Source organism: Microcaecilia unicolor, chromosome 9, assembly GCF_901765095.1.
Source record: "Microcaecilia unicolor chromosome 9, aMicUni1.1, whole genome shotgun sequence".
Lineage (NCBI taxonomy): Eukaryota > Metazoa > Chordata > Amphibia > Gymnophiona > Siphonopidae > Microcaecilia > Microcaecilia unicolor.
In genome coordinates this window covers 114998486-115024895 of record NC_044039.1, presented here as the reverse complement: position 1 = coordinate 115024895, position 26410 = coordinate 114998486, and the positions used below count along the sequence as shown (strand labels likewise).

Here is a 26410-nt window from a genome sequence, read left to right as displayed (position 1 = left end):
TTACAGCTGTTTTTTATTGGCTTGGTCTTTTCTTTAAATCTCCACATAGACATCACACCGATGTGTGTAAAGTACCATTCTCCGAGGACAAGCAGGCTGCTTGTTCTCACGACTGGGTTGACGTCCGCGGCAGCCCCCACCAACCGGAAGAAGCTTCGCGGGACGGTCGGCACGCAGGCCACGCCCACCGCGCATGCGCGGCCGCCTTCCCGCCCGTGCGCGACCGCTCCCGCCAGTTACTTTTTTTCCGCGACTGAGAGAGTGGTGCGTTTGCCTCTCTCTCTGTTCAGCCGCCGGATTTTCGACCGCGTTTACGCGGATCGTCGCTTGGACCGTTCGGTTCCCTCTGTTTTTGTTTGTATTGTTTTAAAAAAAAAAAAAAAAAAAGAAATTTTTTGCGCGTGTGGAGCACGCGCTCCCCTTTTTTCCCTCGCTTTCTAGCGGGGACGCCACGTTGCAGCCTAGTGGCCGCTCGGTCGGTTGATTTTTCGTGGTGTGATTTTAGCCACCATTGCCGACTTTGACTTCGCCGACGCGATTTTTCCGTCGATGTCCTCGAAGGTCCCGAGTGGATTTAAGAAGTGTGGTCGCTGCGGCCGGCCGATCTCGCAGACCGACACCCACGCTCCAGTGCCTCGGGCCGGGCCTCGGGCCGGAGCACAATCTCAAGTCGTGCGCTTTGTGTCTCGGTCTCCGGAAACGGACTCAGGTTGCGAGGCAAGTTCTGCGGGACCGTCTTTTTGGAACTTGCGCCGGCCCCTCGACGTCGACCTCGACGGCATCGGTATCGAAGGCCGGTTCTTCGGTACCGGTATCGATGCCCGAGACATCGGCACCGATGGCAGCGACCCCAGGAGAACAGGTCCCGTTGGCCCGCCTTTCCGCCGGTGAGAGTGGGGTTGAGAGGCCGCGTGGGCAGTCGGCCCCGGTCACTCCCTCAACTCGTGAGCCACGGGACCGAACCCTGTCGGACCCGGTACCTCGAGACCGAGGGGGATCGACCTCCTCCTCCTCCATGCCCTCCGGCGCCGGTGACGTGCACCGGAAAAAAAGATAAGAAGCGCCGTCACCGGGAGCCCTCGGTGCACCCTGAAGAGGAGTCGACGCCGAAGCGTCATCGCAGAGAGGAGAGATCTCCGTCGGTGGTGGAGGTACCGACGCGTCGGGTTTCCGGCACCTCGGTGCCGTCTCCTGGCCCCCAGCAGCTTCTGGCACCGACACCCTTACCGGCCCCACCGCCTTTCCCGGCAGCGGGCCTGGACGAGTGCCTCAGAGCCATCCTTCCGGGGATCCTGGAAGGGCTGATGCGCCAGGCTGTGCCGGCGTCGGGGGTGCTTGCGCCGGCGAGCTCTAGCCCGGCGCCGGGGCTGTCGACACCGCCGCCGCTTGCGGTGCCGGTCTCGACCGCCACGCAGGTGGAGTCGACGTCGATGGAGGGAGCTCCGTCCCCGCCGGCGCGGGAGGTCCACCGCTCGACGACACCGAGACCTTGGTGCCTCGACGTCGAGCCGGGCCCGGTACCGGACTCAGCTACATGAGCTAATGTCCGATACCGAGGATGAGGACTCGTGGGGGGAAGAGGAGGACCCGAGATATTTCTCCTCAGAGGAGTCTACGGGCCTTCCCTCGACCCCACGCCGTCACCGGAGAGGAAGCTCTCACCTCCTGAGAGTCTCTCCTTGCCTCCTTTGTGCGGGATATGTCTATAAGCATTCCCTTTCCCTGTGGTCTCTGTGGAAGAGCCGAGGGCCGAGATGCTCGAGGTCCTCGACTATCCATCACCACCTGAGAGTCCTCCACGGTACCGCTGCACAATGTCCTGAAGGAGACGCTGCTTCGGAACTGGGTGCGACCACTAACTAACCCCACCATTCCCAAGAAAGCAGAGTCCCAGTACAGGATCCACTCTGACCCAGAGCTCATGCGGCCCCAGTTGCCCCATGACTCAGCGGTCGTGGATTCTGCTCTCAAGAGGGCACGGAGTTCGAGGGATACCGCCTCGGCGCCCCCGGGGCGGGAGTCTCGCACTCTGGACTCATTTGGGAGGAAGGCCTACCAATCCTCCATGCTCGTGACCCGCATCCAATCTTACCTGCTCTATATGAGCATCCACATGCGGACCAATGTGCAACAGCTGGCGGACCTGGTCGATAAGCTCCCGCCGGAGCAGTCCAGGCCTTATCAGGAGGTGGTCAGGCAGCTGAAGGCGTGCAGAAAGTTCCTGTCCAGGGGGATTTTTGACACCTGTGACGTGGCATCTCGTGCTGCGGCCCAAGGTATAGTGATGCGCAGGCTCTCATGGCTGCGTGCCTCTGACCTGGACAACCGCACCCAGCAGAGACTGGCTGACGTCCCTTGCCGGGGGGATAATATTTTTGGCGAGAAGGTCGAGCAGATGGTTGACCAACTGCATCAGCGGGAAACCGCTCTCGACAAGCTCTCCCAACCGGGCGCCTTCAGCACCCGCCCCCGCGGGCGGGCGTTTTTCCCGGGCTCGGCAGGCTGCACCCTATTCTTTTGCGAAGCGTAGGTACAACCAGCCGGCCCGAAGGCCTCGTCAGGCACAGGGACAGCCCCAGCGCGCTCGTTCCCGTCAACAGCGTGCGCCTAAGCAGCCCCCTGCGCCTCCACAGCAAAAGCCGGGGACGGGCTTTTGACTGGATCCATGGGAACATAGCCGCCCTACAAGTGTCCGTACCGGACGACCTGCCGGTCGGAGGGAGGTTAAAATTCTTTCACCAAAGGTGGCCTCTCATAACCTCCGACCAGTGGGTTCTCCAAATAGTGCGGTACGGATACGCCCTGAATTTGGCCTCCCTGCCTCCAAATTGTCCTCCGGGAGCTCAGTCTTTCAGCTCCCATCACAAGCAGGTACTTGCAGAGGAACTCTCCGCCCTTCTCAGCGCCAATGCGGTCGAGCCGTACCACCCGGGCAGGAAGGGCAGGGATTCTATTCCAGGTACTTCCTTGTGGAAAAGAAAACAGGGGGGATGCGTCCCATCCTAGACCTGAGAGGCCTGAACAAATTCCTGGTCAAAGAAAAGTTCAGGATGCTTTCCTTGGGCACCCTTCTGCCAATGATTCAGAAAACGATTGGCTATGTTCCCTGGATTTAAAGGACGCATACACTCACATCCTGATACTGCCAGCTCACAGACAGTATCTCAGATTCCGCCTGGGCGCACGGCACTTCAGTATTGTGTGCTGCCCTTTGGGCTCGCCTCTGCCCCACGAGTGTTTACAAAGTGCCTCGTGGTGGTAGCGGCCTACCTACGCAAGCTGGGAGTGCACGTGTTCCCATATCTCGACGATTGGCTGGTCAAGAACACCCTCGGAGGCCGGAGCCCTCCGGTCCATGCAGTGCACTATTCAACTTCTGGAGCTGCTGGGGCTTGTGATAAATTACCAAAGTCCCATCTCCAGCCAACTCAGTCTCTGGAATTCATAGGAGCGCTGCTGAATTCCCAGACGGCTCAGGCCTACCTTCCCGAAGCGAGGGCCACCAATCTCTTGGCCCTGGCTTCGCAGACCAGAGCGTCTCAGCAGATCACAGCTCGGCAGATGTTGAGACTTCTGGGTCATATGGCCTCCACAGTTCATGTGACTCCCATGGCTCGTCTTCACATGAGATCTGCTCAATGGACCCTAGCTCCCCAGTGGTTCCAAGCCACCGGGAATCTAGAAGATGTCATCCGCCTCTCCACCAGTTGCCGCACTTCACTGCTCTGGTGGACCATCCGGACCAATTTGACCCTGGGGCGTCCATTCCAAATTCCGCAGCCCACAAAGGTGCTGACGACGGATGCATCTCGCCTGGGTTGGGGAGCTCATGTCGATGGGCTTCACACCCAGGGTCTGTGGTCCCTCCAGGAAAAGGATCTGCAGATCAACCTCCTGGAGCTCCGAGCGATCTGGAACGCGCTGAAGGCTTTCAGAGATCGGCTGTCCTGCCAAATTATCCAAATTCGGACAGACAATCAGGTTGCAATGTATTACGTCAACAAGCAGGGGGGCACCGGATCTCGCCCCCTGTGTCAGGAAGCCGTCGGTATGTGGCGTTGGGCGTGTCGGTTCGGCATGCTTCTCCAAGCCACGTACCTGGCAGGCGTAAACAACAGTCTGGCCGACAGACTGAGCCGAGTCATGCAACCGCACGAGTGGTCGCTCCATTCCAGAGTGGTACGCAAGATCTTCCGAGAGTGGGGCACCCCCTCGGTGGATCTTTTCGCCTCTCAGACAACCACAAGCTGCCTCTGTTCTGTTCCAGACTTCAGACACACGGCAGGCTAGCGTCAGATGCCTTTCTCCTTCATTGGGGGACCGGCCTCCTGTATGCTTATCCTCCCATACCTTTGGTGGGGAAGACCTTATGAAGCTCAAGCAAGACCGCGGCACCATGATTCTGATAGCGCCCTTTTGGCCCCGTCAGATCTGGTTCCCTCTTCTTCTGGAGTTGTCCTCCGAAGAACCGTGGAGATTGGAGTGTTTTCCGACTCTCATTTCGCAGAACGACGGAGCGTTGCTGCACCCCAACCTTTCAATCCCTGGCTCTCACGGCCCTGGATGTTGAGGGCGTAGACTTCGCTGCGTTGGGTCTGTCTGAGGGTGTCTCCCGGGTCTTGCTTGCCTCTAGGAAGGATTCCACTAAAAAGAGTTACTTTTTCAAGTGGAGGAGGTTTGTCGTTTGGTGTGAGAGCAAGGCCCTAGAACCTCGTTCTTGCCCTGCACAGAACCTGCTTGAATACCTTCTGCACTTATCAGAGTCTGGCCTCAAGACCCAACTCAGTAAGGAATCACCTTAGTGCGATTAGTGCTTACCATTATCGTGTGGAAGGTAAAGCCATCTCTGGAGAGCCTTTAGTCGTTCGATTCATGAGAGGCTTGCTTTTGTCAAAGCCCCCTATCAAGCCTCCCTACTGTGTCATGGGATCTCAACGTCGTCCTCGCCCAGCTGATGAAACCTCCTTTTGAGCCACTGCATACCTGCCATCTGAAGTACTTGACCTGGAAGGTCATTTTCTTGGTGGCAGTTACTTCAGCTCGTAGGGTCAGTGAGCTTCAAGCCCTAGTAGCTCATGCTCCATATACTAAATTTCATCACAACAGAGTAGTGCTCCGCACTCACCCAAACTTCCTGCCGAAGGTGGTGTCGGAGTTCCATCTTAACCAGTCAATTGTCTTGCCAACATTCTTCCCCAGGCCGCATACCCGCCCTGCTGAACGTCAGTTGCACACATTGGACTGCAAGAGAGCATTGGCCTTCTACTTGGAGCGGACACAGCCCAACAGACAGGTCCGCCCAATTGTTATTTTCTTTCGACCCTAACAGGCTAGGGGTCGCTGTCGGGAAACGCACCATCTCCAATTGCTAGCAGATTGCATTTCCTTCACTTACGCCCAGGCTGGGCTGGCTCTTGAGGGTCATGTCACGGCTCATAGTGTCAGAGCCATGGCAGCGTCGGTGGCCCACTTGAAGTCAGCCACTATTGAAGAGATCTGCAAGGCTGCGACGTGGTCATCTGTCCACACATTCACATCTCATTACTGCCTCCAGCAGGATACCCGACGCGACAGTCGGTTCGGGCAGTCGGTGTTTGCAGATTCTGTTTGGGGTGTAAATCCAACTCCACCCTCCAGGACCCGAATTTATTCTGGTCAGGCTGCACTCTCAGTTAGTTGTTCTTCGTAGGTCAATTTCTGTTGTACCCTCGCCGTTTGCGAGGTTCAATTGACCTGGGTTATTGTTTTGAGTGAGCCTGAGAGCTAGGGATACCCCAGTCGTGAGAACAAGCAGCCTGCTTGTCCTCGGGAGAAAGGGTATGATACATACCTGTAGCAGTTGTTCTCCGAGGACAGCAGGCTGATTGTTCTCACCTACCCTCCCTCCTCCCCTTTGGAGTTGTGTGTTTCTATTTTATTGCTTGTCATTCAACTGGCGGGAGCGGTCGCGCACGGGCGGGAAGGCGGCCGCGCATGCGCGGTGGGCGTGGCCTGCGTGCCGACCGTCCCGCGAAGCTTCTTCCGGTTGGTGGGGGCTGCCGCGGACGTCAACCCAGTCGTGAGAACAATCAGCCTGCTGTCCTCGGAGAACAACTGCTACAGGTATGTATCATACCCTATATAGCAGAAAGAAAAACTGGTTAGGGAAGTCCTTTTGAAAACAGGCATATTTCAAGGTCCACGTGGTTTTATTGTGTAAAAGTGTAAGTTGGGAGGAATCTCTTTCTATGCATATTTCTCACTCACAGAGGAAATGCCCTTTGCTATGTTATCTGCTCAAACAGTTCTGCTTGAGCCGCAGGTCTTGTTATTCTGGTGAATACTGTTCACATATTTTTTTGTCTTCCTCTATGCCTTTTTCCCTCCATCTGCCTTAATAGCTTCCATCTCTTGGTTCCAAGGCAAGACTAGGAACACAATGTTGAGGGAAAAATTAAAAATTGAATCTTGGTTAGCAGTTTGATTCTGCCAGGAAATGGACTTGAGAGGAATATTTTCTCTGGTAGTGTCAAAAACTGTCATGTAATTTTAGCCACATGTGAGTTGATTTAATGGGATATGTAAACACAAAAGTTGTATCATGTCTGATGATTATTTGAAGTTTTAAAGTTTTAAAAATTAAAATAACTGCATATTCAGGCTAGCATTTTTGCTTCATTTCTCCTCAGAATACAGAACTATCAGATTTTGGCAGAAAGTCAAGAGCCAATTAGGCATATTTTCAAAGCACTTAGCTTTCCAAAGTTCCATAGGTTTCTATGGAACTTTGGAAGGCTAAGTGCTTTGAAAATATGCCTCAATATATCCTGTAGAATAGCTGATAAATGGTGTGAATTGCTTGCTGTAGTTGTAAATCTTACTATTAAAATATATTCTTGCTTATATACAAAAATAACTTTAATGCATAGATAAGCATCTTTTCTGAATAGCAAGATACAATTTTTACATGATACATAGGTGCTCATTTTTTTAAACAGAAAAATGTCTAAAAAATTGCAAAAATTGGCTATGCTCTCTGGACTTGAAGGACGCCTACACGCACATCCCGATACTGCCAGCTCACAGACAGTATCTGCGATTTCAGCTGGGCACACGTCACTTCCAGTACTGTGTGCTACCCTTGGGCTCGCCTCTGCGGCCCCAGGTGTTCACGAAGTACTTGGCTGTAGTAGCAGTGGCACTTCGCAGGCTTGGGGGTACACGTGTTCCCATATCTCGACGATTGGCTGGTGAAGAACACATCCGAGGCAGGAGCTCTACAGTCCATGCAGATGACTATTCGCCTCCTGGAGCTACTGGGGTTTGTGATAAATTATCCAAAGCCCATCTTCTCCCAGTACAGAGACTCGAATTCATAGGAGCTCTGCTGGATTCTCGGACGGCTCGTGCCTATCTCCCAGAGGCGAGAGCCAACAACTTGTTGTCCCTCGTCTCGCGGGGTGCAAGCGTCCCAGCAGATCACAGCTCGGCAGATGTTGAGATTGCTGGGCCACATGGCCTCCACAGTTCATGTGACTTCCATGGCCCGCCTTCACATGAGATCTGCTCAATGGACCCTAGCTTCCCAGTGGTTTCAGGCTGCTGGGGATCTAGAAGACGTGATCCACCTGTCCACGAGTTTTCTCAAATCCCTGTATTGGTGGACGATTTGGTCCAATTTGACTCTGGGACGTCCTTTCCAAATTCCTCAGCCACAAAAAGTGCTGACCACGGATGCGTCTCTCCTGGGGTGTGGAGCTCATTTTGATGGGCTTCACACCCAGGGACGCTGGTCCCTCCAGGAACGCGATCTGCAGATCAATCTTCTGGAGTTACGAGCGATCTGGAACGCTCTGAAGGCTTTCAGAGATCAGCTGTCCCACCAAATTATCCAAATTCAGACAGACAACCAGGTTGCCATGTATTACATCAACAAGCAGGGGGGGCATCGGATCTCGCCCCCTGTGTCAGGAAGCCGTCAGCATGTGGCTCTGGGCTCGCCGTCACGGCATGGTGCTCCAAGCCACATATCTGGCAGGCGTAAACAACAGTCTGGCCGACAGGTTGAGCAGGATTATGCAACCTCACGAGTGGTCGCTCAATTCCCGAGTAGTGCGCCAGGTCTTCCAGGTGTGGGGCACCCCCTTGGTAGATCTCTTTGCATCTCGAGCCAACCACAAAGTCTCTCAGTTCTGTTCCAGGCTTCAGGCCCACGGCAGACTGGCATCGGATGCCTTCCTCCTGGACTGGGGGGAGGGTCTGCTGTATGCTTATCCTCCCATACCTCTGGTGGGGAAGACTTTGTTGAAACTCAAGCAAGACCGAGGCACCATGATTCTGATTGCTCCTTTTTGGCCGCGTCAGATCTGGTTCCCTCTTCTTCTGGAGTTGTCCTCCGAAGAACCGTGGAGATTGGATTGTTTTCCGACCCTCATCACACAGGACGAAGGGGCGCTTCTGTATCCCAACCTCCGGTCTCTGGCTCTCACTGCCTGGATGTTGAGAGCGTAGACTTTGCCTCTTTGGGCCTGTCAGAGGGTGTCTCCCGCATCTTGCTTGCTTCCAGGAAAGATTCCACTAAGAGGAGTTACTTCTTTCTATGGAGGAGGTTTGCCGTCTGGTGTGACAGCAAGGCCCTGGATCCTCGCTCTTGTCCTACACAGACCCTGCTTGAATACCTTCTGCACTTGTCTGAGTCTGGTCTCAAGACCAACTCTGTAAGGGTTCACCTTAGTGCAATTAGTGCATACCATTACCATGTGGAAGGTAAGCCGATCTCAGGACAGCCTTTAGTTGTTCGCTTCATGAGAGGTTTGCTTTTGTCAAAGCCCCCTTTCAAACCTCCTACAGTGTCATGGGATCTCAATGTCGTTCTCACCCAGCTGATGAAACCTCCTTTTGAGCCACTGAATTCCTGCCATCTGAAGTACTTGACCTGGAAGGTCATTTTCTTGGTGGCAGTTACTTCAGCTCGTAGAGTCAGTGAGCTTCAGGCCCTGGTAGCCCAGGCCCCTTACACCAAATTTCATCATAACACTCACCCTAAGTTCTTGCCAAAGGTTGTGTCGGAGTTCCATCTGAACCAGTCAATTGTCTTGCCAACATTCTTTCCCCGTCCTCATTCCTGCCCTGCTGAACGTCAGCTGCACACATTGGACTGCAAGAGAGCATTGGCCTTCTATCTGGAGCAGAGACAGCCCAACAGACAGTCCGCCCAATTGTTTGTTTCTTTTGATCCCAACAGGAGGGGAGTGGCTGTGGGAAAACGCACCATATCCAATTGGCTAGCAGATTGCATTTCCTTCACTTACGCCCAGGCTGGGCTGGCTCTTGAGAGTCATGTCACGGCTCATAATGTTAGAGCCATGGCAGCGTCGGTAGCCCACTTGAAGTCAGCCACTATTGAAGAGATTTGCAAAGCTGCGACGTGGTCATCTGTCCACACATTCACATCTCATTACTGCCTGCAGCAGGATACCCGACGCGACAGTCGGTTCGGGCAGTCAGTGCTTCAGAATCTGTTCGGGGTTTAGGATCCAACTCCACCCCCCTAGGCCCATGTTTATTCTGTTCCAGGCTACACTCTCAGTTAGTTGGAAAAATTGTTAGGTCAATCTCAGTTATGTCCTCGCCGTTGCGAGGCCCAATTGACCATGTTTGTTGTTTTGAGTGAGCCTGGGGGCTAGGGATACCCCATCAGTGAGAACAAGCAGCCTGCTTGTCCTCGGAGAAAGCGAATGCTACATACCTGTAGAAGGTATTCTCCGAGGACAGCAGGCTGATTGTTCTCACTAACCCGCCCGCCTCCCCTTTGGAGTTGTGTCTTCCCTTGTCTTTGTCTTGCTACATATGAGACTGACGAACACGAGCCGGTTCGGGCGGGAAGGCGGCCGCGCATGGGCGCACGAGGACTAGCAAAGGCCTTTGCTAGTGAAGTTCCGATTGGAGGAGCTGCCGTGGACGTCACCCCATCAGTGAGAACAATCAGCCTGCTGTCCTCGGAGAATACCTTCTCCAGGTATGTAGCATTCGCTGTATTGCCATACTGGGAAAGACCAAAGGTCCATCAAGCCCAGCGTCCTGTTTCCAACAGTGGCCAATCCAGGTCACAAATACCTGGCAAGATCCCAAAAAAGTACAAAACATTCTATACTGCTTATCCCAGAAATAGTGGATTTTCCCCAAGTCCATTTAATAACGGTCTATGGACTTTTCCTTTAGGAAGCTGTCCAAACCTTTTTAAAGCTCTGCTAAGCTAACCGTCTTTACCACATTCTCTGGCAACAAATTCCAGAGTTTAATTACACGTTGAGTGAAGAAATATTTTCTCCGATTCATTTTAAATTTACTACATTGTAGCTTCATCGTATGCCCCCTAGTCCTAGTATTTTTGGAAAGCGTAAACAGACGCTTCACATCTACCCGTTCAACTCCACTCATTATTTTATAGACCTCTATCATATCTTCTCTCAGCCGTCTTTTCTCCAAGCTGAAGAGCCCTAGCCACTTTAGCCTTTCCTCATAGGGAAGTCGTCCTATCCCCTTTATCATTTTCGTTGCCCTTCTTGGCACCTTTTCTAATTCCACTATATGTTTTTTGAGATGCGGCGACCAGAATTGAACACAATATTCAAGGTGCAGTCGCATCATGGTGCGATACAAAGGCATTATAAAATCCTCATTTTTGTTTTCCATTCCTTTCCTAATAAAACGTAACATTCTATTTGCTTTCTTAGCCGCAGCAGCACACTGAACAGAAGGTTTCAGCGTATCTTCAATGACGACACCTAGATTCCTTTCTTGGTCTGTGACTCCTAACGTGGAACCTTGCATGACGTAGCTATAATTCGGGTTCGTCTTTCCCACATGCATCACTTTGCACTTGCTCACATTAAACGTCATCTGTCATTTAGACGCCCAGTCTCCCAGTCTCGTAAGTTCCTCTTGTAATTTTTCACAATCCTCTCGCGATTTAATGAGTTTGAATAACTTTGTGTCATCAGCAAATTTAATTACCTCACTAGTTACTTCCATCTCTAGGTCATTTATAAATCACGCGCTGAGTCCCCTTTTACCGTAGCAGATAAAAGACCCTTGTTTTTTTTAAGGGAAATGGTCCTGTGGTAAGTGAACCATTTAGGAGACAGTAAGGGCTCCTGCGCTCACCCTGCAGTAACCGGGCAGCGTGTGGGGTTGCCTGATTATTGCTGGGTAAGCCCCCAGCGCTAGAAAATAAGAATGCTTTTTCTAGTGCCAGAGTTAGCGAGTGGCAGAGGCTGGGACTACTGCTGTGCTACCGCAGTAGGTCCGATTTGCTGTGTGCCAACGTGGCGGTAGCCCTATAGCCATTTAGTAAAAAGGCCCCTTAGTCTCTCAGCTATGGCCTTCTCCTCCCTTAGTTTGTTTACTGTCCCTTGATCATATAATAGCCAACTGACTCCCTCGTAGTTTTCTTGGCTTGAGTGTACCTTTTTTTGAGTTTTTACCTCTGACAAAATCTCCTTGAACTCCCTTAGTATTCTGAGATGTATTTCATGTGGACCTGTGGCTTTGTTTACTTTGCAGGTTTTTGATAAATACACCTTCTGTAAATTATGTGGTATCATTTTTTTTCCATATCCATATGTACTTTCGGTAGCCATCTTCTCTGTGGTGGTCTTCTGTGAATACCAAATACAAATTTATTTAGCAGTGGTTGGTTTGGCTGGTTCTTCCTTTTATATTGAACCATATTGTGTGATGATCACTAGTACCCAGGTGGGAAACTATCTATCTGGATGCTTGACAAACTAGGTCCAGCATCTCCCCTCCTTGGTTCCATCACCACTTATATTTTGCATTGAGGTGGCGGTAAGAGCTCCTGTGCATGGCACTGCCCGGTTACCACCGTATACACTCCGGTGCTACAAAAATAAATATATTTTTGTAGCGCTGAAAATGACGGCGCGCTAGTGGTGAGAAGTACCGCCGGGCTACTTTGGTAGCCTGGCAGTATTTCCTGTATAAGAGCGGTAAGCCCGCATTGGGTTTTCTGCCGCTTACTAAAAGGAGCTCCTACAGAGGGGTAGAGGAGGGCTACTTTGGGGAATTGGAGAAGATGGGGCGAGATGATGACAATAACCCAGGATAAAATTGAGGCTTAAAGAATAAACTGACAAAATAAACAGAAGACAACATAGATTGAGAAGAAAAACAAAAGATTGGAAACTTTGACCATTTGTTGGTATTGTAAATTTTCTTCACAGTTTTTGACTTGCTGCAACCAAGGATAGTTAAACACATTTTGCTATAAAGTATTCCATGAAGATGGAATTTTTTTTTTATTGGTGTAAATATATTTTAACTAGTTTACAAGAGGTAGTGCTGCTTGTCCGGTCAGTCAACGTGCACACCCTGTTAAATTTCCTAAATACTTTGCCTTCCTGGAAACTTCAGGGGTTGCTGTCCTTCACCATTATTTTCTTATAAGGCTGCTGGTTCCCTGTATAATCTGCATTTCTATGTGAAACTATGATAGTTTACTACTTTTTTATTTAATAAAAATCGTATAGCTTATTCAAGTATCTTGTTTTCAAAATAAGTTGTCATTTTACAAATATTTGTAGTTGTTCCTTGTAAGCAAGTACGTAAAATATTTACTGATGTTAAAGGATATGTTCTATTTTTGTTTTTCAAGGCTTATGTACAGAAGGGCTTTACCGTGTTAGTGGGAATAAAACGGATCAAGACAACATTCAGAAACAGTTTGATCAAGGTAATTCTGGTTTCCTATCAATACTGTGATGTGTAGCAAAATAGATGACACTAGACCTGATGTTACAAAAAGTCGTTTTCAGTTCTAACTCCCAATCCAAATTCCCCAACAACGTAGCCTAGTGGTTAGGGTGGTGGACTTTGGTCCTGGGGAACTGAGGAACTGAGTTCGATTCCCACTTCAAGCACAGGCAGCTCCTTGTGACTCTGGGCAAGTCACTTAACCCTCCATTGCCCCATGTAAGCCGCATTGAGCCTGTCATGAGTGGGAAAGCGCGGGGTACAAATGTAATTAAAAAAAAAAAAAAGTCTATCTATCCAGCCTAGGGTGGGGAGCTTATGTAGATGGACTCCACACCCAGGGACAGTGGTCTGCTCTGGAGAAGCAGCACCAGATAAATCTCCTAAATCTAAAAGCTGTCGGCAAAGGCTGTCAGAGATAGCTGTAGAACCAAATCATTTTGAAATGTACTATTCATCAAAGCAGGGAGGCCAGAAATGGTATTTAATGGTGTTGAGTCGGAGGAACTCGGTATACTTGGAAGATGTAATAGGGAAGTTTGACAAACTAAAGAGTAGCAAATCACCTGGATTGCATGGTATACATCCTAGAGTACTGATAGAACTAAAAAATGAAATTGCAGATCTGTTATTAGTAATTGGTAATTTAATCTTCAAAATCAAGTGTGTTTCCAGAAGATTGGAGAGTGGCCAATGCAACACTAATTTTTAAAAAGGTTCCAGAGGTGATCCAGGAAATTATAGATCCATAGAGCCTGATGTCGATGCTGGGCAAAATAGTAGAGGATATTGTAAAGAAGAAAATTACTGTACATATGCAAAAGTATAGATTAATTGGTCAAAGCCAATATAGATTTATATAGATTTAGTCAAGGGAAATCATGCCTCACCAGTCCGCTGTGTTTCTTTGAAGGGATGAATAAACATGTGGATAAAGATGAGTCAGTTGATATTGTATATCTGGATTTACATTTGACAAAGTATTTCATGAACAACTCCTGATGAAATAGTCAGGGTAGTGCCCTATTATGGATTAAGAACTGGTTAAAAGATAGAAAATAGAGAGTAGGGTTAACTGGTCAATATTCTCAGTGGGAAATGGTAAATAGTGAGGTTCCCAAAGGATCTGTGCTGGGATTGCAGCTTTTTAATATTTATTAACAACCCGGAAAACGAAATAATGAGTGAGCTGATCAAATTTGCTGACAACAGTTATTCAAAGTTCAATTACAAGAGAATTGTCAGAGATTTTAGGAGGATCTTATGAAACTGGCAGTCTGGGCATCCAAATACATAGTAACATAGTAGATGACGGCAGAAAAAGACTTGCACGGTCCATCCAGTCTGCCCAACAAGATAACTCATATTTGCTGCTTTTTGTGTATACCCTACTTTGATTTGTACCTGTGCTCTTCAGGGCACAGACCGTATAAGTCTGCCCAGCACTATCCCCGCCTCCCAACCACCAGCCCCTCCTCCCAACCACCGGCTCTGGCACAGACCGTATAAGTCTGCCCAGCACTATCCTCACCTCCCAACCACCAGCCCTGTCTCCCAACCACCGGCTCTGGCACAGACCGTACAAGTCTGTCCAGCACTATCCCTGCCTCCCAACCACCAGTCCCGCTTCCCACCACTGGCTCTGGCACAGACCGTATAAGTCTGCCCAGCACTATCCCCGCCTCCCAACCACCAGCCCCGCCTCCCGATCTTGACTAAGCTCCTGAGGATCCATTCCTTTGGCACAGGATTCCTTTATGCTTATCCCACGCATGTTTGAATTCCATTACCGTTTTCATTTCCACCACCTCCCGCGGGAGGGCATTCCAAGCATCCACTACTCTCTCCGTGAAAAAATACTTCCTGACATTTTTCTTGAGTCTGCCCCCCTTCAATCTCATTTCATGTCCTCTCGTTCTACCATCTTCCCATCTCCGGAAAAGGTTCGTTTGCGGATTAATACCTTTCAAATATTTGAACGTCTGTATCATACCACCCGTTTCTCCTTTCCTCCAGAGTATACATGTTTAGTTCGGCAAGTCTCTCCTCATACGTCTTGTAACGCAAATCCCATACCATTCTCGTAGCTTTTCTTTGCACCGCTTCAATTCTTTTTACATCCTTAACAAGATACGGCCTCCAAAACTGAACACAATACTCCAGGTGGGGCCTCACCAATGACTTATACAGGAGCATCAACACCCCCTTTCTTCTGCTGGTCACACCTCTCTCTATACAGCCTAACAACCTTCTAGCTACGGCCACCGCCTTGTCACACTGTTTCGTCGCCTTCAAATCCTCAGATACTATCACCCCAAGATCCCTCTCTCTGCCCGTACCTATCAGACTCTCCCCGCCTAACACATACGTCTCCCGTGGATTTCTATTCCCTAAGTGCATCACTTTGCATTTCTTCGCATTGAATTTTAATTGCCAAACCTTAGACCATTCTTCTAGCTTCCTCAGATCCTTTTTCATGTTTTCCACTCCCTCCCGGGTGTCCACTCTGTTACAGATCTTAGTATCATCCGCAAATAGGCAAACTTTACCTTCTAACCCTTCGGCAATGTCACTCACAAATATATTGAACAGAATCGGCCCCAGCACCGATCCCTGAGGCACTCCACTACTCACCTTTCCCTCTTCCGAGCGAATTCCATTCACCACCACCCTCTGGCCGTCAACCAGTTCCTAACCCAGTTCACCACTTCAGGTCCTATCTTCAGCCCCTCCAGTTTATTTAAGAGCCTCCTGTGGGGAACCGTGTCAAAAGCTTTGCTGAAATCTAAGTAGATTATGTCCATAGCTCGTCCCTGATTGAATTCTTCTGTCACCCAATCAAAGAACTCAATGAGATTCGTTTGACACGATTTCCCTTTCGTAAAACCATGTTGTCTCGGATCTTGCAACTTATTGGCTTCCAGGAAGTTCACTATCCTTTCCTTCAGCATCGCTTCCATTACTTTTCCAATAACTGAAGTGAGGCTTACCGGCCTGTAGTTTCCAGCTTCTTCCCTATCACCACTTTTGTGAAGAGGGACCACCTGTGCTGTTCTCCAATCCCTCGGAACCTTTCCCGTCTGCAAGGATAAATTAAACAAATCTTTAAGAGGACCCGCCAAAACCTCTCTGAGCTCCCTCAATATCCTGGGGTGGATCCCGTCCGGTCCCATGGCTTTGTCCACCTTTAGCTTTTCAAGTTGTTGATACACACTTTCTTCCGTGAACGGTGCTCTATCCACTTCATTCTCAATTGGACTATTTCCAGTCCATTGCGGTCCTTCTCCAGGATTTTCCTCTGTGAAAACAGAACAAAAGTATCTATTTAGCAAATTTGCTTTTTCTTCTTCATTTTCCACATAGCGGTTCGCTGTATCTTTTAGTCTCACAATTCCCTTTTTAGTCATTCACCTTTCACTAATATACCTGAAGAAATTTTTGTCACCCCTCCTTACTTTTCTAGCCATTTGTTCTTCCGCTTACGCTTTTGCCAGTCGTATCTCTCTCTTGGCTTCTTTCATTTTCATCCGATATTCCTCCATGTGTTCCTTTTCTTGAGTTTTTCTATATTTCTGTAACGCCAACTCTTTAGCCTTTATTTTCTCAACCACTTGCTTGGAGAACCATATCGGTTTCCTCTTTCTCTTGCTTTTATTTACTTTCCTTACATAAAGGTTTGTGGTCCTATTTATAGCTTCTTTCAGCCTGGACCACTGTCCTTCCACTTCTCGTACTTCCTCCCAGCCCATCATCTCCTTCCTCAGGTATTCCCCCATTTTACTAAAGTCAGCACGCTTGAAATCCAGGACTTTGAGTTTTGAGTGGCCGCTCTCCACTTTAGCTGTTATATCAAACCAAACCATTTGATGGTCACTGCTGCCCAGGTGGGCACCCACTCGGATATTTGACACACTATCCCCATTTGTGAGCACCAGATCCAGTGTCGCTCCCTCCCTCGTGGCATCCAAATGGCAGATGGCATTTAACATGAACAAATGCAACGTGAGGCATGTAGGGAAGAAAAGCCCACACTAGCTACATGATGCAAGGTTCCAAATTAGGAATCACTGCCCAGGAGAAATATCTAGTATTGTTGATACGTTGAAAACATCTGGTCGGTGTATAGCAGCAACTAAGAAAGCAGATAGAACATTAGAAATTATTAGGGAAAGAATGGAGAATATAATAATGCCTTTATATCGCTCTGTAGTGCAACCCCCACCTTGAATATTGTGTGCAGTTCTGGTCACTGCATATCAGTAAACCAAATGTGGGTACGGAATGTCACCCCTATAAGGAAAGACTAAAGAGACTAGGACTGTTCAGCTTGAAGAAGAGATGACTGAAGGGAGATATGATAGAAATTGATAAAATCCTGAGTGGAGTGGAACAGTTCGGCATGAATCACTTGTTTACTTTTTCCAAAAGTTTAAGGACTAAGAGGCACGCAATGAAGCTACTAAGTAGAACATTTAAAACAAAGTAGAGCAAATATTTCTTTACTTAATGTGCAATTAAGCTCTGGAATTCATTGCCAGAGCTTGTAGTAAAAATGGTTAGCATTGCAGGGTTTAAAAAAAGTTTGGACAATTTCTAAAAGAAAAGTCCATAAACCATTATTAAGGTGGATTTGGGAAAATCTTCTACTTATTCTTGGGATAAGCAACATAAAATCTGTTTTACTCCTTTGGGATTCTTTTGAGATATTATCAGGTATTTGTAACTTGCATTGGCCACTGTACCTTTGATCCAGTGTCGCAATGCATATTTATTTATCCTATATACTTGAATAAGTCGAAAGTAGTTTTAGGACTAAAAATGGTCAAAAATGCTGTGACCCATGTGTAAATGAAGGCTGAGTCCTACGTTGCTTCCTCCCTCTCCCTCCTCTCCAGCATCTCGCCTCCTCTTCCCATAGCCCACAACTTCACAGAGTTCAACATCAGTCAGAACAGACATAAAACCAGAAGAAAACAGCTAAATCATAAGATTTTAGTGTGTGAGAATTATATATTTATCCCTTACTGATAAGTCTTCAATTCAGTTTTATTCATCACTCTCATTTTAAACTTTTGGCAAGTTCACTACAACAAAATGTTCTTGAAAAAATATTTTCACAAATAACTTGCCCTTTCTTTCCAGGGTGGATGTTTTATTCATGAATTGGTATTTCTCAGCACCCACACACTCCTGTTTTTCTTTTACCAAAAAAAAAGGCAATCAGAATTTCACTCACCAACTCTTTCCACACCAACCGTCTCAGTTAAAGTTCCTTTTTGAACCTACTGCTTGAGCCATCAGCCAGTCAGACGACTTTTAACTGTCTTCATGTCACCTGATAATTGGCATGCACACTTCCATTGTACATGCTCAGGGCAGATTTTCAACCAGCCAGAACATTTAGATTTTAAACAATCACTATCCCCATCATTCTTCTGCCTTATCCTCCAAAACTGCCTTCACACCCAAGATATATCCCCTGCAGCTAACACATCACCTCTAAGCTGCCTCCACCCTAAAAATACTTCCTGCGAAGTGCGAACTACATTGCAAAATAAAATTTAAAAAACCTATCCCCAACTGCTCTACCATTCTGTAAACTGCTCCATCCCCTCCAAAATAATCTAATCTGTATTACACCACATCCAAAATCTACCTACCTGCAACTGACACAACACCCCAAACTTCCCCAATTGCAAAACTACATCTGCTAGTTCCCCGCCAACCCACACTGTCCCAACTGCATAGGTACACCTGCTAATTCCCCACCAACCCACAAACTGCCCCACTGCCAAAGCTTATCCCACACAACTGCCCCTACATGGTCCACCCTGCCCCCACCCTCAAACTCACCACCCCACAAGTGTCCTCCCTGCTCCATCTGTCTCCCCCACAGATACAACACATACCCAGTACACACAGGGAGTCACTACCCCTTTATTTCTTTTCTTTTGTGGTTATTCTATTCTTAAAATTACCACAGGAATCACAGTTTCATATTTCATATTTCACTTCGCAGGGAGGACACTTGTGGGGTGGTGAGTTTGAGGGTGGGGGCAGGGTGGACCATGTAGGGGCAGTTGTGTGGGATAAGCTTTGGCAGTGGGGCAGTTTGTGGGTTGGTGGGGAATTAGCAGGTGTACCTATGCAGTTGGGACAGTGTGGGTTGGCGGGGAACTAGCAGATGTAGTTTTGCAATTGGGGAAGTTTGGGGTGTTGTGTCAGTTGCAGGTAGGTAGATTTTGGATGTGGTGTAATACAGATTAGATTATTTTGGAGGGGATGGAGCAGTTTACAGAATGGTAGAGCAGTTGGGGATAGGTTTTTTAAATTTTATTTTGCAATGTAGTTCGCACTTCGCAGGAAGTATTTTTAGGGTGGAGGCAGCTTAGAGGTGATGTGTTAGCTGCAGGGGATATATCTTGGGTGTGAAGGCAGTTTTGGAGGATAAGGCAGAAGAATGATGGGGATAGTGATTGTTTAAAATCTAAATGTTCTGGCTGGTTGAAAATCTGCCCTGAGCATGTACAATGGAAGTGTGCATGCCAATTATCAGGTGACATGAAGACAGTTAAAAGTCGTCTGACTGGCTGATGGCTATGTGTGTTGCCAAGTTATCTGTTGCTTTGGCAAGGACCAGATTAAGTCTTTGGTACAACCTCTGTAGTGAGTGAGCCTGCCCTGTCTACTTTGATTATAACTAGCAGCAGAGAGAGTAGATAGGATTCAACCAGTGGGAAGGCAGTGGAGGATGAAGACTGGAAGGCAGTTCTAGTCACAGGAAGGGAAGAGGTAACCTGAAAATTTCTGTGCTGTGGAAGTGAAGATTCTGCATCTAGTGGGAGGCTGAAGAAAAATGAACCCCCTCCAAAAATGCCACACTACATTTAAAAAAAAATTCTTAGAGGTCTTTTTATTAGAAGCTTAAATCAACATTACAAAGAAAAGGCAATATACATCAAATATAAGGAGCATAATAAGCACTGTGTTGCCACAGTACATTTCTGTGGGAGTAGTAGTTCCAACAGCTGCAGCATTTTTACACTGATTCACTGATTAAGGAATTGCACCTTTCAAACTTCTTTTCCCTTTTCGTCTTCTCTCCTGAACACAGATACACAGAAAGCATATGCACACCTAACCAACTTAAAAATACACATGCACAGACACATACAAAGCAACCTCCACACATATGCACCCTCCTCAATTGAAATTGTATTGTGAAAAGTAATAAAATGGTATTATTAATTGAATTCCAACTATAGGCATCAAATCTGCATTATTCACTTCTACCAGGATAGGGCACATAACCATAAACATCTATATATCTATCCCAGGAGCTTATCAGTTTTTCTTCAGACCATTTGAGCTAGCAGTCCATCATTTTCTGCTGAATTTAATAGGCAATCATCGGTCTAGTTTTTTCTCAAATATTTTTCTTATGGAACACTATTATAACGAACTTTCAAAACTTCAAAGTCATGAACTTATCTGATTAAATACAAAAAGTAATTCCCCTTCATTAATTTCACAGGAGAACATATACCCCTTCTTCATAGTTTACTTCTATTAAATACAGTAGAAAATGATGGGCTACTTTCTCTGATGGTCTGAAGAAAAACTGATTCATATTAGAATTCCAGATATATGTGTAACTTAACCATATCTAACATACCCTTGTTAAGGAGTTAGGTTAGTTCTGTGTATTCAGTGACAGAAATGAACATCTGGAGACAGTACCCCAAAACTGAAACTATCTGGGGCAATCAAATGCTGTGTGCTGACCTTAAAAGTACCGTTTCCTCTTGTAAAATCTGTGTTGCTATTGTAACTGCGAATGTTAACTCCAGCATCTGATAAACTTCACATTTTTTTCTTACAGATAACCATCTCAACTTAACGTCTATGGAAGTAACAGTAAACGCTGTGGCAGGAGCACTTAAAGCTTTCTTTGCAGATCTTCCTGAACCTTTAATTCCTTACCTTCTGCAGCCAATGTTACTAGAAGCAGCAAGTAAGTAAATTCTGTCTTCGTTAGTTTAACTGGTTTGTTAGTGTATATGCATGGAGGAGGGGGAGTTCAATTAATTTATTTGAGGACATAAACTTTTGTTGTAGAAAAGCTGCAGCATTTTTTTTAGTGATATGTTATTTTGTTTGCTTGGCTTCATGCACACTATTCTTGCTATAACTAGATCCTCAAGTTTGAGACAGTCCTTTCTTCATTTGGGTTGCTGTTTTCTTTCTCTCTACTTTCCCCACCATTCTTTTATGAAGACAAGTAGATTAATTATGTCTCACAAGTGGGTCATATGACTGGACATTCATGCCAAACAAAAGAAACCAAGTTTTTTTTCTCTTCTCATGTGATATAGAGCTGTGTACTGTTTGTTTGTTTGTTTGTTTGTTTGTTTTCATCCATTACAAATGCTAGATGAATTTCTGAAGGACTCCTATTCTCTTAAAAGCTGGACTTTTTGTGAAAATTTTCTCTTTTGTTTCGAAAGTGAGTAGATTTTCATGGCTAATGAGCAGGGTTTGGAAGGCTGCTTCAAAATGTTTGCATGTTAGGGGGCTGAAGGCAGCAGCATATTTGGATCAGTTAAGGTCTGGGAGACAGCAGAAGAGCTGGAAGGAGGACTGTAGGTTCCTACATGTAGGTGAATTTTCAGCCATATATGTAGGTATCTTAAGTTTGGCTGAAGCTGCTTATAAATTTAGGTTCCTAAAACGTAAGTTCCTAAATGAGAGTAACTGCAATTGTGGAGCTCCTAGTAGCAGCAATCAACCTGGTTGTCTGGGTGAGGGCTCATATGAGGCCACTTGACACCATGCTACCGTCCGTGTGGTTGCCCACCTCAGGAGTTTAAGATATAGCTTTGTCTCACCTAGGCTTTGGCTTGGGGTGCAGTGGTGGCTGGATGGCAGTCATTTGAGCAAGTCCATGGCCTTAGAAGCCCCAGACTGGGTCCTGGTGAGAACCCATACAGATGTGTCGATTGGGAGTCCCACTGTTTTAAGTCAGATGGCTCAGGCTCTCTGTTTGGCAGAGGAGTCCAGGTGCACAGTAACAGAGTTTGGAATCAAGAGACACTCACCTAGCACTATTGACCTTCCTGCTCTGAATTTGGGGCATGGTGGTGCACATTCTCTTAGACAATGTAGCCTCTATGGCCTATGTCGGAGCAGGGCTGAGGAGAATCTTCAAACAATCTCTTTGGCTCATATATAGTGGGTAAGAATATACTGGTGAACCTTGAGTAGGAATGTCCTAGACCTGGGAGAATAGGAGCTAAGCAACAAGGCCTTTTGAAGTATTATGGTCAGATGGGGGGGGGGGGGGGGGGAGGTGTTCAATACATAAATCCAGTGATGTCTTTTAGGAATCATAAGGTCAGTTGAGTTTTCAGCAGGAGAAGGGAACAGGACTCCCAATAGCATAGATGCTGTAGTCCAGGTATGGCCTTGCCCCAGGTGTCTTGTCTTCCTACTGGGGCTGCTGATCAGGTTATGCAGTAGATAGAGCACCGCTTCTCACTGTTGATCTGATTGGCCCAGGAGGCATGGTACACTAACCTCTTGAGGTTAAAGTGGAAGATCTCTGCATCTGAGCTCTTCTAAGAGTCTGCTGTATCAGGGTCTGGTCATGAGGATGCTTCAACTTACGATCCTTGTGAGGAAGCACTTATGCAGGAAAGAAACGCTCTTTTGTGTACCAAAGTGCTAAAGTTTGGAATAGTATTCCTGCCTATATTCATAAAATTTGGAATAGTATTCCTGCCTATGTTCAACAGATTGCTTCATATTTATAGTTTTACAAAGCCTTGAAAACTCATCTGTTTCATTGTATTGAGCTATGTACTGTTTTTTTTTTTCTTGTGGTTATAATGAATATATTGTAGTTAGCATTGTAAATATAATTCCTTTCTAGCTATAAGTGACTCGTAGTGTAATCCACTTTGAGGGAGGGGGAATCTATTCTATTCTATTTACATCATTTGTATTCTGCCTTTAACCACAGCTGCAGTGATCGCCATGATATTGAAGGCCTGCAAAAATTCTATGGCTTGGGCCTATATGGCAACTGTTTTAGTTTTTGCTAAAGGCAAGAGATAGCTTTCCCCAGAACTCTTCTATATATAAATCATTCTGACTTGCTCAGCAAATAGATAAGATATAGGAAAATTAATAAACGATCCCTGAGAACTTGACCTCTCTACAAGCAGGACTGGAGAATTGGCTCTACTATTCCTTATCACTTCTATAGTTCTACTAGATATACGCAGTGCTGTACACATTATGTGCAGGTATTTTCTCTGTCTCTAGTGGGCTCATAATCTAAGGTAGCTTTTTTTGTACTTTGTGTAGTGGAGGGTTTAATGACTTGCCTAGAGTCACAAAGCTGCAGTGGGAATTTAATTCCACTTCCCCAAGATCTCAGCTGTCTTCGCTAACCATTAGGCTAGTCCTCCACTCCACTTTGAACTTGCAGTGTCAGGCTGCAGACATCATTTGCAACCAGTGATGTGTTCAGGGGGGTTTCTGTCACAGCACATCCCAGTTGTACAGTTTCGGGGGGGGGGGGGGGGGGGGGGGGGGGGGGGGGGGTGAATCCTACCATATTTAGCCCCATGTCCAGAAGTTGTTTCCATTGTAGCACCTCAGTCTGGTCCTGCAGGCACTTTCTTGAGCTCTGTTTGAACCCTTGAGGGAGACATCTGTTAAAAGGATCTTTTGCTGAAGACAGTTTTGGTTGCTATCTGTTCAGCATGGTGAACTTTAAAGCTGCAAGCTCTTTTATTTAGGGACTGTTATTTGGTTGTCTTGCAGGAGAAATAATCCGCCCTGTGCTGCCTCTTTTTTTTTTTTTTTCACCTAAGATGTTTTCAACATTTCACCTGACCCAGGAAGTCTCATTGCTTATTTTCAGGAAGTCTGTCATGGGAAGGAGAACAAAGATCTTCATTGTTTGGATGCCTGCTGGGTCATGTTTCAGTACTCGAGATGACCAACTCCTTCAATAAATCAGTCAGGCGGTTGGTTCTTTTTGCTGGTCTGTGCAGAGGAGAGACAGCATCATTGATTTCCATATGGATCAGTGAAGCAAAAGGATCAGTCTATAAACAGCAGGGGCCAGTAGGTACCAGTGAGATTTCCAGCCTACTCCACCAGATTGCAGGCAGCTTCCTGGATGAAGTGTAGGGTGGTATCTTTGGAAGACATTGCATAGCGGTGACATGGTGGTCTCTTCACTCATTTTCTAAGCATCATTTCCATTGCGTCCCCAGATCAATCCAGAGACTTGTGGGTTATGTCCCTCAACCAGCAGGTGGAGATAGAGAGAACTCCGAGTTTTGCTATAAGTGGTCATGTGCAGCCAGCTTAACCTCAGTATTCTCTCTGTCCTGTGCAGCTGTGCTGTGATCTGGCTCCTATCCCATTCCCTCAGGTGCTGTTGAGCCTTTTGTGGGGTTGAGGTGCCGTGTAGCTCTTTCTGGGGTACACCTGGTGGGGCCAGGTCCCTCGCCTTCCCCCACCAGCCTCCTCGGTTCCCAGTTGTGGAGACACATGGTTTGGGTCTGCTGGTTTCTCTTTCTCTCCTGCCTCTCTTAAAGTAAAAAAAGAAAAAAAAAAAGGTCAGCGCGTTTGAGCTGTAGTACAGGTCCCATCCCTCAGACTACTCGGAGGTATGCTGGGCTTGGGACCGAGCTAGCAGCTTGTGGAAGGCTTGGCAGCCATTGCCTTAAAGGGAGCAATTATGTCAGTGCCGTCGGAGTTGGCAAAGCGCTGCTCTTGGTGCGGCGCCTGACGAGCATGCATCCAGTTCTTGTGAGGTATGTGCGGTTTTAGAGCCCCCAAGCAAGCAGCGTGTGGAGCCACCGGATCGGGCGTCGGCAGGGGAAGCTTCGGAGTTGGCCAAGATGCCTCTGGCGGGAGAGCCGCTACCGGCCGCAGCGCTCGCCTCAGCTGGCACCAGTTTTTTCTCCTGTTCTCAGCCGCTCAGTACCACGGCAGCGGGACCGCAGCTCGCCCTTACTTCGGGCATGGCAGAGGTAGGAGTTTCTGGCACCTACTCAGCATTTGCCGAGTCGGGGGCTGTTCCCTTCTCTCCAGAGTTTGTGCTGCTTATGCACAAAGCATTTTTGTTAAAAGCAGCAGGAGAACCATCAGCAGATGCCATGTTCTCTGGCCACCATGGCCCCCTGCCTAATTTGCCTCAGAGTCTCCCTAAGATGCCGCGTTTAGAGCTCCCAGGGGCTGAAGAGGATTTGTCTGGGCCGTCTGATTCTGCTGAGTTCCATTTGTCAGGGGACTCCCTCCACACTCCTTCGAAGGTGCTGGAGGAGGGGGAGCTTCCGACGGGAGATGAGGATGACCCTACTGCGGCACGGCTTTTCTGTAAAGATTAGCTCCCTTTGCTAATTATTCGAGCGTTGGAGATTTTTAATAGTTCCCCTCCAGAGTCGGCACCTCCCGCAGGGGCTACACCCTCCATTATGTCGTGCACCAGAACGCCCTCCATGAAGGTCCTCATTACAGCACAGTGGGATATGCCGGAGGCCAAGCTTAGAGTAGTGTGGGCCATGGCAAAGCTTTGCCCCCTGCGCCAGGACGATTTGGATTCCCTTCATTTGCCGACAGTGGATTCTCTGATTACGGCGGTCACAAAAAAAAGACTACGTTGCCAGTGGAGGGGGGCACAGCTCTTTGAGACCTTCAGGACTGGAAACGTCGTCTGAAGGCGGCCTTTGAGGTAGCCACTTTGGACCTACAGGCTTCGGTCTGCGGATCTTATGCTGCGCGGACTTGCCTTTCCTGGGTTCAGAAGGCATCCTCGGTAGACAACCTCATTGAATGCCTGCCGGCTTTGGAGTCAGGCCTGGCGTATCTCGCAGATGTGCTGTATGATATTCTTAGGGCTTCAGCCAAGGGAATTTTCCTTGGCAGTTACAGCCCATCGATGGATTTGGTTGCGACATTGGGCAGCGGATGTCTCCTAAGGTCTCGCTTGACCCGGTAACCCTTTCGGGGTAAGCTCCTCTTTGGCGAGGATCTCGCTCAGATCGTGAAAGAGCTCAGAGATTCTAATGGACAGCGTCTGCCAGAGGACAAGAGTAAGGCAACCTTGAAGTTGGTTTGCCCCCGTTTCCGGGAGGCCAGGCGCTATAGACCAGGTCGGTTGGGTGCCTTTCAGAAGCCCTGTTTCCAGCAGAAGCAGCAGTCCTTTCGGGCTGACCGTCGTTCCGTCACCTCAGCTCCCCGAGGTCAGCAGGGAAACAGGAGCTCAGTGATGGGGCCCTGGCCCATTCCCTTTCGTTAATAGGGGGACGGCTGTCTCTTTTTTGGGAGAGGTGGGCCAGGGTTACTTCAGATGAATGGGTCTTCGACATTATTCAGGAGGGCTACAAGCTCGTTCACCCATCCGTTGGCAGATGGTTTCCTGGAGTCTCCCTGCAAGGCCGCTGTAAAGCAGGCGGTGGTTCAGGAGACGCCGAGCTGCTGCGCTTGGGGGCAGTCGGTCCCGTACCTTCTGCCGAAGTCAGTCAGGGTCGCTATTCCATTTACTTTATAGTTCCCAAAAAAGGATGCTGTTCTTGATTTCAAGGCTGTCAACAGGACTCTATGAGTGCGGCATTTCCGGATGGAAACTCTACGT

The 26410-nt window shown here is 47.8% G+C and overlaps 1 protein-coding gene across 1 annotated transcript in view; it reads left to right on the top strand.

Moving 5' to 3' along the window:
* Window positions 1-26410, top strand: part of ARHGAP5 (Rho GTPase activating protein 5) — a 133618-nt gene that overhangs the window by 83128 nt on the left and 24080 nt on the right. Inside the window, exons 4-5 of the mRNA XM_030213780.1 lie at window positions 12656-12733; window positions 20636-20767. Coding sequence (XP_030069640.1) covers window positions 12656-12733; window positions 20636-20767 — 210 coding nt within the window. The remainder of the gene's footprint in view (window positions 1-12655; window positions 12734-20635; window positions 20768-26410) is intronic.